This window comes from Phoca vitulina, unplaced genomic scaffold (genome assembly GCF_004348235.1).
Source record: "Phoca vitulina isolate PV1807 unplaced genomic scaffold, GSC_HSeal_1.0 scaffold66, whole genome shotgun sequence".
Taxonomy (NCBI): domain Eukaryota; kingdom Metazoa; phylum Chordata; class Mammalia; order Carnivora; family Phocidae; genus Phoca; species Phoca vitulina.
Window position 1 is genome coordinate 4,090,526 of NW_022589769.1, and position 13,843 is coordinate 4,104,368.

General features: G+C 46.7%; 1 protein-coding gene across 1 annotated transcript in view; it reads right to left on the bottom strand.

Moving 5' to 3' along the window:
• Positions 1-13,843, bottom strand: part of LOC116624395 — a 143,683-nt gene that overhangs the window by 86,115 nt on the left and 43,725 nt on the right. Inside the window, 5 exon segments of the mRNA XM_032392234.1 lie at positions 4,090-4,270; positions 9,953-10,111; positions 11,260-11,393; positions 11,759-11,914; positions 12,712-12,898. Coding sequence (XP_032248125.1) covers positions 4,090-4,270; positions 9,953-10,111; positions 11,260-11,393; positions 11,759-11,914; positions 12,712-12,898 — 817 coding nt within the window.

The following is a 13,843-nucleotide window of genomic DNA, read 5'->3' on the forward strand; positions in this document are numbered from 1 at the left end:
TCTGAATCTTGACGGGGCGACACCGGTGTGCGCACCTGTCAAAACTCATTAAATGGTACCCTGGAGTGCATTCCACTCTAGTTAAGGCATGAAATGTACAGAGGTCTACAGCTTACTTCGACCTGCACCAACAAATAACACGGGTGGTAAGGGGGTAGATATGTGGGGGTAAAATGTTAACGGTGGAATCTTGGGCTGAAAGTATGTTGGTGTTAACGATACAATCCATTGCACTTTTCTGTAGGTTTGACAAGTTTTCATAGAGACATGTTGGGCAAAAGAAATGCATGAAGAAGTTGGAGAGACGGCACAGGCGTGTGGTAATGAAGGTAATAAAGAACGTGGCCTTTACTTTCCAAGCTGTAACCTCTTTAAGCCTGTGCTGCCATCATCTATAAAATGGGTACAGTAAGACTGCTCACTGGGTACTGGGACAGAGGAAGCACTCATTAAGAAGAGTAAATACTGGGGCGCTTGGGTGGCTCAGTGGGTTAAGCATCTGCCTTCAGCTCAGGTCATGATCCCAGGGTCCTGGGATCGAGCGCCGCATCAGGCTCCCTGCTCCGCGGGGAGTCTGCTTCTCCCTCTCCCTCTGCCTTCTCCCTCCTGCTTATGTGCTCTCTCTCCCTCTCAAATAAATAAATAAAATCTTTAAAAAAAAAAAAAAGGAAGAGCCATCACTCTCACCACCATCATCAAAAAGGTGACATTCAATATAACCTTTTGCCTGTCCATGATTCACTGAAAGCAGGTCTCATATTTTGTCATGAATAGCCTAATCCATTCAAGGACTAAGTCAGCCAGTACTGCTCGGGACACTGGGGATGCGCAGTGAACAAGCAGGCACAGCTCCTGCCTTCATGGAACTAGCAGTCCAGAGGCAGTGGATGGCAGGAGGGACAGATCTTGAACAAATAAACATATAATGAGACCTAAGTAAAAAATGCTGAGTGCCATGGAGGAAAATAAAGGGCGGGGGGGGGGTTGATGAGGATCGGCCCAGGACAGCCAAGGTTCCCATGAGAAAGTGACAATTGAGCAGAGACCTAAATGAAAAGCAGTGGGAGTCTGTCAAAGGGGAGGGTGACCTCCCACCTGCTGGAGATTTACTGTCTGGGCAAACTGAGGCAGAGAAGCCTGGATGTAGGGAAACGAGACACAATGACGACAGAGGGTGAGCTGCCCATGTGAGAACAGGGAGATGCTGAAGAGAATAGCCCAGGGCCCTGTCCCGCTTGCACCCGTCCCACAGGGGATGGGAAAACTGCTCCGCGAAAGAACAGAATGAAAAAGAAAGATCCACAGATACAAACCCCAGGGGTCCCCGTTCAACTGCTCGACAGAGAAGCCCATCAAAGTGTACCCCCAAACACATGTAGAGCTTCTTCCAAACAAGCTCTGAGTGGCCAGTCCTTAAACACAGCACATACCTAAGTCTTGTCTGACATTTGAGGAAAGCTACTAATAGCAATTCAGAAAAAAAGTTAAGAGAAACTCAGGGAGAACAGATCAAAGTCCCCCAGTTCTGTAACGTATCCGCTCAGAGAAGTAAGAAGAGTTGTGTTCGCAGAGCAGGACACTACAAGAAAAGAACTCTTGGGAACAAAAAAGAGCTCTTGGAAATACAAGATAGCCAAAATTAAAATGTACTAGAAGGGCTGGCAGATGGAGTTAAGGAAATAGGTCCTCAAAACAGAACAAAAAAAGATAAGGAGATGGAACCAAGGAGAGAAAAGAAAGAAAATTAGAGGCTCAGTTTCTGAGGACCAACATCTGACCAACAGGAATTCCAGAAGCCAGAAAGAAGGAGATTATCAAAGAAACTGTACAAGCACATTACCCAGACCCAAATGACGTTTCCAAGTTGAAAGGGTCTAAGCGAAGTGCCCAGTACAATGGATGAAAGTCAGTGTACACCAGGGCACATCATAATAAGATCTGAAGACACTCGGAATACAAAGAAGTTCCTAAGAGCTTCCAGAGAGTGAGAAAGTGGGCACATACAAAGGATGATGGCCCAGAAATAGCATCCTATTTGAAATGACACTGGAGCGATGTCCTCAAAATCCCAAGAGGAAAACTAAAATTCTCTACTTGGCCAAATTACCCAGGTACAATGAAGACAATTTAAACATTCAGGGGTGCAAAATGTTTACATCCCATTATGGGTTGAATTGTGTCTCTCAAAAATATACAAAATCCCAACCCCCCAGTATATCCCAGAATGTGACCTTATTTGGGAAATGAGGTCATCACAGATATAAGTAGTTATGATGAGGTCATACTAGAGTAGGGTGGGCCCTAAAACCAATAGGACTGGTGTCTTTTTAAGAAGAGGGAAGGGGCGCCTGGGCGGCTCAGTCGGTTAAGTGTCTGCCTTCGGCTCAGGTCGTGATCCCGGGGTCCTGGGATCGAGCCCCGCATCAGGCTCCCTGCTCAGTGGGAAGCCTGCTTCTCCCTCTCCCACTCCCCCTGCTTGTGTTCCCTCTCCCTGTCTCCCTCTCTCTCTCTGTGTCAAATAAATAAATAAAAAGTTAAAAAAAAAAAAAAGAAGAGGGAAGTCTAAACACAGACACACACACACCTGGAGAAAGCCAAGTGACAACAGAGACAGAGATGAGAGCAATGTCACTATATGCCAAGGAACCCCAAGTAGCAACGGCCACCATCAGGAGCTAGGAAAAGGCAGGGAAGAATTCTATCCAGGTTACAGAGGGAGCATGGCCCTGACGACACCTTGAACTCAGAATTCTAGTCTCTAGAACTGGTGAGAGAATACATTTCTGTTGTTTTAAGCCACTCAGTTTGTGGTCATTTGTTAAAGCAGCCCTAGGAAACTAATACACTTCTCTCAGGAAGCTGCTGGAAGATGTGCTCCATCAAAACAAAAGAGTAAACCAAGAAAGAAGACGACATGAGTGCAAGAAACAGGGCTGTGACCCAGAGAAGTGGAAGGAATTCCCAGGACGACAGGGAAGGGATGCCCCAGAACCAAAGCTGTGCAACCGGTCTACATTGGAGCAGAAAGACAGAGGATCCAGGAAGAAGGTCTCCAAGAAACATATAAGAACTAATTGAAGCTGATACATAATCTGATGTGTCTGACCATCTGGAAAAAGTTTTGTACTTATACTAAAAATTCTGGGAATAATTATAAAGAGGAAAATAGAAAACTGGTCAAACAGGAAAAAGACAATTATAACTCCAGGAAAAACATAAAGTTAGAATCATAGTATACCAGTATCTCAGCTATGAAGGACACATATAGAGTCACAATTAAGTAAATATTGAATATTCACTGACCAACTCTTTTAGGGAAATAGATATCTGAAAAGGGTTTAAGAGTTAAATTCTCATCCTCTCTGGTTAGAAATATATGGAGAAGGCCTAAAAAAGAAAAATCAAGAAATAACAGTATAATTATAGTGTTTTAAGAGCCAAAGAGCTTAACAAGAAAGAGCTAACACAGTTTACAGTGGTTGCTGTTTTAAGCAAAACTTGGGATAGGAAGACATGAAGCAGAGGATTACTGTATTTATTATACACTAGCTTTAAAAAATAAACTTTTAAAGAATTATTTCAGGTACATACATGAGTAGAGAACATAATATGATGAGCCCCTATGTAATACTCACCACCTTCAACAATTACCAACTCATAGTTTCTACTTTACTTTTCAACCTATGTATTACTGCAATAAAAATAAAATTAATTCAAGGATAAACTATGGCAAATCCATTTCTTAAAAGTGAGAGAGTGTTCTGGGGAGAAGAAACAGCAACTGCAAAGGCCCTGAGGTATGTTTGGAGAAATGGAAAAGAGGCCAGTGGGGCTGCAGGATAATGGGCAACAGGTAAACTGGGGTAAGAGAAGCCTGGAGAATCAGGCAAGGGACAGTCATGTAGAGATCTATTGATGAGGGGAAGGAATCAGGATATAATTGTGTCATGGGACACATTAAAGGTCTGAGTCTTGACATCCAGACCAACACAAAGGAAAGGTTACTCCAGGTAATGGGCACAGTCCGGGCAAAGGCCTGGGGTCCAGAGATCTTAACGCCTAGCCAAAGAGTCTAGAGATGACACTCACCTTCCCACTTCCACAGGGTAGCTCGAGACGTGTCCTTCCACTGCAAGCCTGCCACAAAGGGCAGCTGCCCATTGTACTGCACCTTCAGGTGTGTGCTGCTCTCCACGTGTGGCTGGTGAAGGCTTGAGTGATACAGCTGCATACGGTAATCCACCTGCCTCTCAGGCACCTGCAGCACAAACTGGAGGAGACCCGTGCTCAAGATGCTAATCAGATGACTCCACTCCCAACCTAGAACATTCTACCGGCTCACCGCGACAGCCAGGGGTTGGACTGAGTTCCCTGGTTATCAGGAACTGCCCAGCCCACTCCCAAAGAAACCCTGTACCCATTAGCAGTCGCTCCCTGTTGCCCCCTGGAAACCATGAATCTACTTTCTGTTACTATGGATTTGCCTATTCTGGACATTTCGTATAAGTGGAATCATATAATATGTGGCCTTCTGCGTCTGGCTTCTTTCACTTAGCATGATGATTTCAAGATTCATGCATGGTGTATTATAGCATGTATCAGAACTTTATTCCTTTTTATTGCTGAACAATATTCTATTGTATGGATAAATCCTATTTTATTTATCCATTCATTGTTGAGCATTTGTGTTGTTTCTCCTTTTTGGCTATTATGAATAATACTCTATAACTATTCCATACAGGTTTGTGTGAACACAGGTTTTCAATTCTCTCTAGTTCCTAGGAGTAGAATTGTTACATCATTTGGTAACTCTGTTCTTAACATTTTAAAGATACGCCAAACTGTTTTTCCATACTGTCATACCATTTGGTGATCCCAACCAGTATACGAGAGGTCTAACATCTCCATATTCTCACCAACACTTAAGTGTCTTTTTTGTTTTTACCCTTGCTCGTGGGTTTGTAGTACTATCTCACTGTGATTCTGATTTCCCTAATCACACTGAGCATCGTTTCATGTGCTTATTGACCACGTGTATACCTTTTGTGAAGAAATATCTATTCAAATCCCTTGTCTTTTTCTTGTTGAGTTGTAAGAGTTATCTATATATTTGGGGAAAAAAATCCCTTATCAGACATAAAACTTGTAGATGTTTTCTTCCATCCTGTGGGTTACTTCTCTTTCTCGATGGAGTCTTTGGAAGCATAAACTTTTTAAATTTTGATGAAGCCCAATGTATCAGTTTTTGTTGCTGTTAATACACTTTTAGTGTCAAAGCTCAGAAACCCTTGCCTATTCTAAGGTGGTAAAGATTCACTTTTATGTTTTCTTCCAAGAGTTTTATAGTTCTTCAATTTAGGTCTACGATCTGGTTTGCATTAGTTTTTATATATGGTATTAGGTAAGCGTCCAACTTCATTCTTTTTGCACATGGATATCCAGTGGTACCAGCACTCGTTGGTGAAAAGACTATTCTTTCCCCTCTTCAGTGGTTTTGGCAACCTTGTCAAAAATCAACCGACTGTAAATATAAGGCTTTATTTCAGGACTCCCAATTCTACTCCATTGGTCTGTATGTCTACCCTTACACCACTACCATACTACCTTCGTTACCAGAGCTTTGTAGTAAGTTTTGAAATTGGAAAGAATGAGTTCTCCAACTTTGTTCTTCTTTTTCAAGGTGGTTTGGGCTCTTCTGTGTCCCTTGCAATTCCATATGAATTTTAGGATCAGCTTGTCAGTTTCAGCAAAAAGAGATCACGTGGTTTTGGATAGGCATAGATAGGGACTATCGAATCTGTAGATGAATTTAGGAAATGTTGCCATCTTAAGATTCGTTTTACGATCCAAGAACATGGGATGTCTTCCCATTTATTTCAGCTTTCCTTAATTTCTTTCAACAACGTTTTGTGGTTTTCAGAGTATTAGTTCTACTTTCTTTTGTTACATTTGTGCTGAAGTATTTATCCTTTTTTGACACTACTGCAAATGGAATTCTTAATTTAATTTTCACAGTTTTCATTGCTAGTGTAGAGAAATACAACTGACTTTCTTTTTTTTTTTTTTTAAAGATTTTATTTATTTATTCATGAGAGACAGAGAGAGAGAGAGAGAGAGAGAGAGGCAGAGGGAGAGAGCCTGATGCGGGACTCGATCCCAGGACCCTGAGATCGTGACCTGAGCCGAAGGCAGATGCTTAACCATCTTAGCCACCCAGGCGCCCTACAACTGACTTTCATATATTTATCTTGTCTGCTGCAACTTTGAGGAACTCATTTATTAGGTCTAATAGATCTTTTCGTGGATTCATTAGGGTCTTCTACATATAACAGTGTCATCTGTAAGCAGAAATAGTTTTACTTCTTCCTTTCCAATCTGGATGCATTTCATTTTTTTTTTTTCTTGCTTAACTGCCCTAGCTAAAACCTCCAGTACAATGTTGAATAGAGGTGGTGAGACCAGACATCCTAGCTTCTTCCTGATCTTAGAGGGAAAGCAGTTAGGCTTTTACCATTAAGTTTGATGTTGGCGGTAGATTTTTCATTGATGGCCTTTATCAGGTTGAGGAAGTGCTCTTCCATTGCTAATTGTGTGTTTTTATCATGAAAGGGTATGGGGTTTTGCCAAATACTTTTTCTGCCTCTCTTCAGATGATCATGTGGTTTCCATCCTTCACTCCATGAATATGGTATATTACCTTGATTGATTTTCAAATGTGAAACCAACCTTGAATTCTGGGGATAAAGCCCCTTTGGTCATGTTGTGTAATTCTATTTATATATTGCTGAATTCAGTTTGGTAGTGTTTTCTTGAGGATTTTGTATCTGTATTTATAAGAGGTCTTTCGTTTTTCTTTTCTCATGATGTCCTGGTCTGGTCTGGGCATCAGGATGATACTGGCCTCATAGAATGAACTGGGAAGTCTTTTCCCCTCTTGACTAACCATTTAGTAAATTATTTTCTAGTCAATTAATTCTGGCACAATCCAATCCAGCCAAGAGGTTAAGAGCCTAAGGTATGCAATGAAGCCTACTGGAATTTCAATTCCAATCCTGCCACATAATAGCTGTGAGACCTCAGACAAGTCTGTTTACGCAATTTCTCCTCGGCAGAATGAGGATAGTGGTTACTTCACAAGGGTTAAATGAAATAATACAAACAACACATCTGAAACATAGCCTGGCAATAATAAGTGGCTCATCATTGCTCACTTTGCCCTTCCCTCTTCTGTTCACTGTCAGCTTCTTAAGGATAAATAGTATCTTACGCATGTCTCCCCAGAACCTAGCATGGTGTCTGCCACATTTGAGAAGGCTTGCAGAAACAAGCACTCTTTAATCTCTTCACTAAAATTTTTGGGACCAGATGCTTTCCAGAAATAAGAAATTTCCACAATTTAGAATAGTAATATAACGCATGTACTGCAATTATATAAAGAACTCCTACCAATGAAGTCAAAATTCTAGTTTTTTTCAAATGTCAATACAAAAATGCCATCCCCAGAAAGGGTAATGCAATGGTAGAAAAAATACAGAAAAGGTGGCGCTCAGCATTATTAAGTGGTCGGGGAAATGCAAATTCAAACAAGATATCCTTTCCATCCAGATCAGCAAAGTTTTTCAAATGTTAAAAGTCAAGTATTGGCCGGAGTCTGGAAATTGCTCCTCGTGGACATGGCTGGAGGGAAGGGTGATCGGTTCGAACATTTTGGAGGCCAAACTGTCACAAGACAGCAAATTAAAAATAGGCAAATTCCAAAACCCAGAAATTATGTATTATGACGTGTGCCCCAGAGACTCTGGCACACGTGTACCCAGGGATGGGTGCCCAAGGATGTTCAGGCTTGCATCACCAGAAACCACAAGCACGCAATGGCCAAATAAGATGGAACATAGCTACGGATGGAGCACGATGCAAGAGTTTAAAAGAATAGAGTAGATCTCTACAAAGTAACAAGAAAGTTCTCCAACACCGGTAGCTGAAGGATACACACAGCAAGACTCACCAAACAAAACCAAGTGCCTGTGACCGGCACATAGAGCAAAGGAACAGAAAGAGATCTCCCTCCCAGCACCCTAGAATGTAACTGCTCTTTCTTCCAGGTAACTGAGGAGGGGGCCAGGATGGAAGATGGAAACTGAGAAAGGAATTTTAGCTTTATTTCAAGTGTGACTTTTTTTTTCACAAGGAGAATTTATTCAGACAGTATTGGTATTTAAAAGCAATTTAGTACTTGGGAATAAAGTTAACCAAGGAGGCCAAAGACTTGCAAGCTGGAAATTACAAAATGTTACTGGAAGAAATTAAAGATGCGACTACATGGAAAGATGTCCTGTGTTCGTAGATGGAAAGACTAAATATTGGTAAGATGTCAGTACTCCCCAGAGCATCCTATAGATCGAACCCGATCCCTATTAAAATCACAATGGCATTTTCGTGTGTGTGGCAGAAACCGAAAAATCCGTCCTAAAATTCAGATGGGATCTCAAGGGACCCTGAACAGCCCAAACAATCTTGAAAAAGAGCACAAAGTTGGAGGTCTCACAAAGCTACAGTAATCAAAACAGTATGGCAGGGACACACAGACAGACATACAGACCAATGGAATAGAATAGGGCCCCCCAAATAAACTCCCACATTTGTGATCAAGTCATTTTTCCACAAGCATGCCAAGCACACTCCACGGGGGAAAGCACAGTCTGTCCGACACACGGTGCTGGGACCAGTGGATATCCACATGCAAGAGAATGCAGCTGGATGCTCACCTCACACCACACACAAAAACTAATTCAAAATGGATCAAAGACCTAAATGTTAAGAGCTGAAACTAGAAGACGTTTAGAAGAAAGCATAGAGGGAAAACTATTGGATGTGGCAAGGATTTCCTAGATAGGACACTCAAAACCCAGGCCACAAAAGTAAAAAGAGATCAATCAGACCACCTGCACAGGTAAAACTTTTATGGACCAAAGGATGCTGTCAAAGGATGGAAAAGGCAATGGGTGGAATGAGAGAACATATCTGCAAACTATGTATCTGATCAGTAGTTAATATCCAGAATGTATCAAGAACTCTAACAATGCAGTAACAACAAAGCAAACAACCTGACTCAAAAATGGGCCGAGGACTTAAATAGACATTTCTCCAAAGATAAACCAATGGCCGACAGGGGTGTGGAAAAGATCTCAACATCACTCAGCGTTAGGGAAATGCCCATCAAAACCACAATGGGGTACTCCCTCACCCCCATTAGCATGGCTACCACCCAAAACAACAGGAAATAGCAAGTGTCAGGGGGAGTGGGGAGTAGGGGGTTATTCCTGAACGGGGACAGAGTTTCACGCTTACAAGATGAAAAAGTTCTGGGGACAGATGATGGTGACGGCCGCACAACACTGTGAACGTAACTAATGACACCGAACCATACACCTAAAAATGGTAGAAATGGTCAATTTTAGGTTATAGGTATTTTACCACAACTAAAAAAATTTTTAAACAATTTAAAGACAAACACACTTAGTGCGTGCCTTACAAGAGCCCATCGCCTATTCAGTGGCTAAGCACTCACGTATATGTTACTTACCAGAAACAGATAACCCTCTGGTAAAACCTGAAAGTGAAGCCGTTTCCCAAATGCACGTATAGTTGGAAATCTGTGCTTCCCAAGCCCCCTTGCAGACAACCCACTGCAAATATCCTTGCAGATGAGCGTCCCTCCCCCACCCACCCCTGCACGCCGTGCAGATATTAGACTCTTAGACTTCCCCAGGGACACGGGGACTAGAGGTGGGAGAGGGGTAAGGGAGAGGGGTAAGGAAAGGCTAAGCTGAGTTTTAGCCTGCAGCGTCCTTGCAACCAAGGCCCGAAGGGACATGTGGGGGGCCAGGGATGGGGGGGATGCCCAGCTGCCATGCCACCATGCAAGTTAAAGCTCTGCCGAGGTTGGGCTCACCTCCATGAAGTAATTGCTCAGGGCTGGACCCGAGTCGTTCTGGAAGGTCTGGCTGATGCGGAGCTTCCTCTTATTGCTGCTTTCATTCCAGCGCATCCCGTAGCTGGCCTCCAGTTGTGAGTGCAGGGAGCCCAAGCCCTCCTCGTGCCGCAGCTGAACCTGGGGACACACCGCACCAGGGAGATCCCTGAGAAAGCCTTGCCTGCCCCGTCCCCAGGCCTCCTTGCCGCCACCCACCCTGGGGGAGGCAAGCTTGCCTCTCCGGGAAGACAGTTCTGTAGGAGAATGGTCTTTACATTGATTTTGATTTTGCAGGACAGCGCATCTGAATATGGTTCACCTACCTGACTGGGCTGTTGGTACCCCTTAAATGCTGAGCCTGAGGCGAGTGGCTCATGGGCCTCACCCTGGTCCACGCCCCAATAAGGGGCTGAAAGAGCCAGCTGCCATGGGAAAATGGCTCCAACCGCACGGCTCTCTGCCCCCTACTCTCCCACAGTGGCCTCTGGCTCCCTGGATAGACTCGAAGCGGACCAGGGTTTTACACCTGCCATCCTGCGGCCCTCTCCTATCTCCGAACCACAGGTCAAGGCAATACAGGCTCGTTCATTTATTCCTTCACTGAACACATCTTTCCCGAGTACCAAGTAATATGATGCCCAGCACCAGACATCAGATACCCAAGAATAAAGAATCAAGAAGACCCTGCACTCACGGGGGCAAGGATCCAGGGGGAGAGGCAAACGTGAACTAAGTAAATTAAACAAAGGCACAGCTGCTTGCTTCTCCCTTTTGCTCACCCTGCCAGCCACTCTGGTGAACTGTGAGATCCTGACCTTCCATTTCTCCCTCCTGTCCCAGGACCTTTGCACTTGCCATTCCCCCTGCGTGCAGCATGCTTCCATAGGAACAGAACTGTTGCACGCTTTCATTTTCCGCTTACAATTTCTTTTTTCTGAAGAAGACTTCCCCATTGCCCCATCCAAACCAGACTACCTGTCCTGTTTGCTCAGCCTCTGCCCTACCACCCATGTCACTTACAGCTCTCTTGGTTTGGTCTGTCTCTCTCTCTCTGCCCCTGCCCAGCAATGGGATGGCACAGACCAACTGCTGCCATGCGCAAAAGTCTCCCCCGAGTGGTACACATACAGCAGGTGTTCAATAAAGACCAACGGAACCAACGCACGGAAGCCTGAGACCAAAGCTCCGATTCCAGCTCCGTTCCCATACGTGACCTTGAGCAAACCCTTCTCTGTGAGGATGAGCTCCCGGCTCTCTCCAGACCCCCGCCCAGCCAGGGCACCCACCTTGTGGCTGAGTGCTGGGGTCTGCGTGCAGTGGAGCTCGTGGTCCAGCTCCAGCTCATAGGTCACCTCTGAGCCACTATGCGCCCGCAGCTTCTGGATGGTGCTGCACTCCTGGGCCAGCTGCCTCGCCTGACCTGTGCAGCGCAACCCAGAGACACCTGCCCGTCCTCGGCCAGCAGCCCTCCATCCCCATTCCAGGGAGAGGAGCATCCAGCCCGGTCTCAGCCACCCCCCACCCCTGCTCCGATCTGCTCCACTTAATGTCACTCATTGGAACCTATGGAGGGAGAGGTTTTAAAAGACAGGCTTATGTTCCCCCAAACACACACACAGCTTTTTTTTTTTTTTAACTGGCAGGTGTTCAGTGGCTAAGGAAGAGTGTGGTGAGGGCAAGACAAGGTGACAAGGTGGCACCTTGGCCCTCAGAGCTAGAGCCCCGGAGATGCTGCGGGTCCTGCCCCCTCCCACCTCGCCCCCAGCCCGGCATGCGGCGCCGTACCCAGAAGGCCGTACTTGATCCTCAGGGAGCTGGTCCAGAGGCGGCTGTGCCTCTGTAGGAGGCCCACGAGGTGCAGTCCCACGAAACCGGGCACAGAGAGCTTGCCGCCCAGGGCCACCACCTGCAGCCCGTCCTCCACCGCCTTCTCCAGCAGCACTGCGCGGGGGGTAGGCAGTGAGAGGGGCAGGCGTGGAGTGGTCATGGCCCACACCCCGGGACTGACACCCCACCCCAGCACCAGGCAAGGCAAGGAAATGGGAACCGCCCAGGGGGCCTGGGGATGGGGGGTCCTGGTGGAACCCATGCCCGAGTCTCTGCCAAGGAACCTTGGTGTCCAAGTGCTCACAGCATTACTTGGTGGCCACTGTCGGTGGCCCAAAAGTCACTTTTGTGGGTTCGGGCCAAAACGTTTAAATAAAGTAGAACAAAACAAGGTAGAACAGAAGGGAAATGACAGTGCCTTCTAGGCCATCTGGTAAACCTCACCTTCTGAAAGTTGCTCCTGCCACATGGACGTTCAGCCAGGTCACACAGGTATAGCAGGGCCCGCGACAATACCCAAAGTGCCCACGCCAGGTGGCCAGCAGCCCCAGCCCCTGACATCGTTCCCTTGGAATCTCCCAGAACACCCCACGAGGAGCATAGCTAGGGGGCCACACCCCAGCTCTGGCGTCCGGGCGGGCATCTGCCAGACCGGCCACGCCCAGGCCAGGCAATGTGTTTAAGGTTTAAACCGTGCCCCGTGCAACTTGGGCATTCAGTGTTGGGGGGAGCCTCTGGGGGACCGAAGGGAAGTTGTGAGCAGATATGGAGCCTGGATTTTTCCCTGGGGTGGGATGTTAATACTGCCAGGTGGAGGGGACGGAGACTCCATGTGGGCTACTCAGCCCTCCCCCTCCAGTAGCCTTGCCCACTGAAGAGAGGGAGTGGCAGCAGGGGGTCCCTCTTCCTACCTGACAGGTGGGCCTGGTCGCTCAGCAGGTTGCTCAATGACACGGAGAAGGCCAACTTGCTGCCGGTCTGCTGGCTGAGGTTCCCGATAAGGACCACAGGACTCCCTGCTGTCACGAGTTTCACCTCCAGCTGGACCTCACACCGCTGGGCCTCGCCCCCAGCTGCTGGCCACAGGTCACTCCGGCCCTGAAAAGACCCCAGCATCACCTGGGGGCGGTGGGGGGGATCGGCCAGCGGGCCTGGCTCTGCCCATAAGAACGGAGACCGGACAGAGGACAGAGCTTAGCTAATGGCCTTCTTGGCTGGTTCTTCTCCAATTTCTTCAACTTGACCTTTTTCAAAGTAGGTAGTCCCTGTTATAAGTTCAGATGTAAATGTGAAGGACACCCCCCGCCCCTCTCGTCAGCCAGCTCTGGGCCAGTTCTCTCTGCAGAATATTCTGGGATCTGACCACGTGGGCCATCAGCACCTGTGTCACCCCCACATCCTCGTCCCGGCTGTCCCGGCTCCCCCCCGGGGCCCTGATGCCTGTTCCCCACCAGAGTGACCCCTTTGAGACACACAGGATCATACACACTCGTCTACCTCGGGGTAAAAGTCAAAGTCCTTGCAAAGACCAATAAGGCTGAGGCTTTCTCTGGAAGTGAGCAGTGCAGACCTGGCCGAAGGGACTGCCCGTGGGAGGATACTGGCAGGCAGGACACACGGACAGCCCAAAACACACGCTACACGTCACGGTGCTGGAGATTTTCTGGAGAACCATAAGCGACTGCAACTGTCATCGCTGACTGCTGCTGCCAACTGTAGACCAATCCAGCAGACCTCTCTGCTAACTGCCCGCTGATGCGCTCACCCCGAAGATGTAAAACCGACCCCACCATTCCCAGACTGTCCACTATTTTAGGCACTCTCGAAATCCCGTTTTTGCCTTTGTTTCTTGGCAGTCACGATTTGCTCTCTTCTGATTCCTCTTTTGGAAGGCCTTACGTGATCTATCCCCCCACCTCTCTGTCCACTCTCCTATTCTGCTCCAAACACATAAGCCTGAGTACTGTGCTATTAACACTCTGGGCAAATTATCACCTCAGGACCTTTGCACATGCTGCATCCTTTACCTGAAATCCTTTCCCC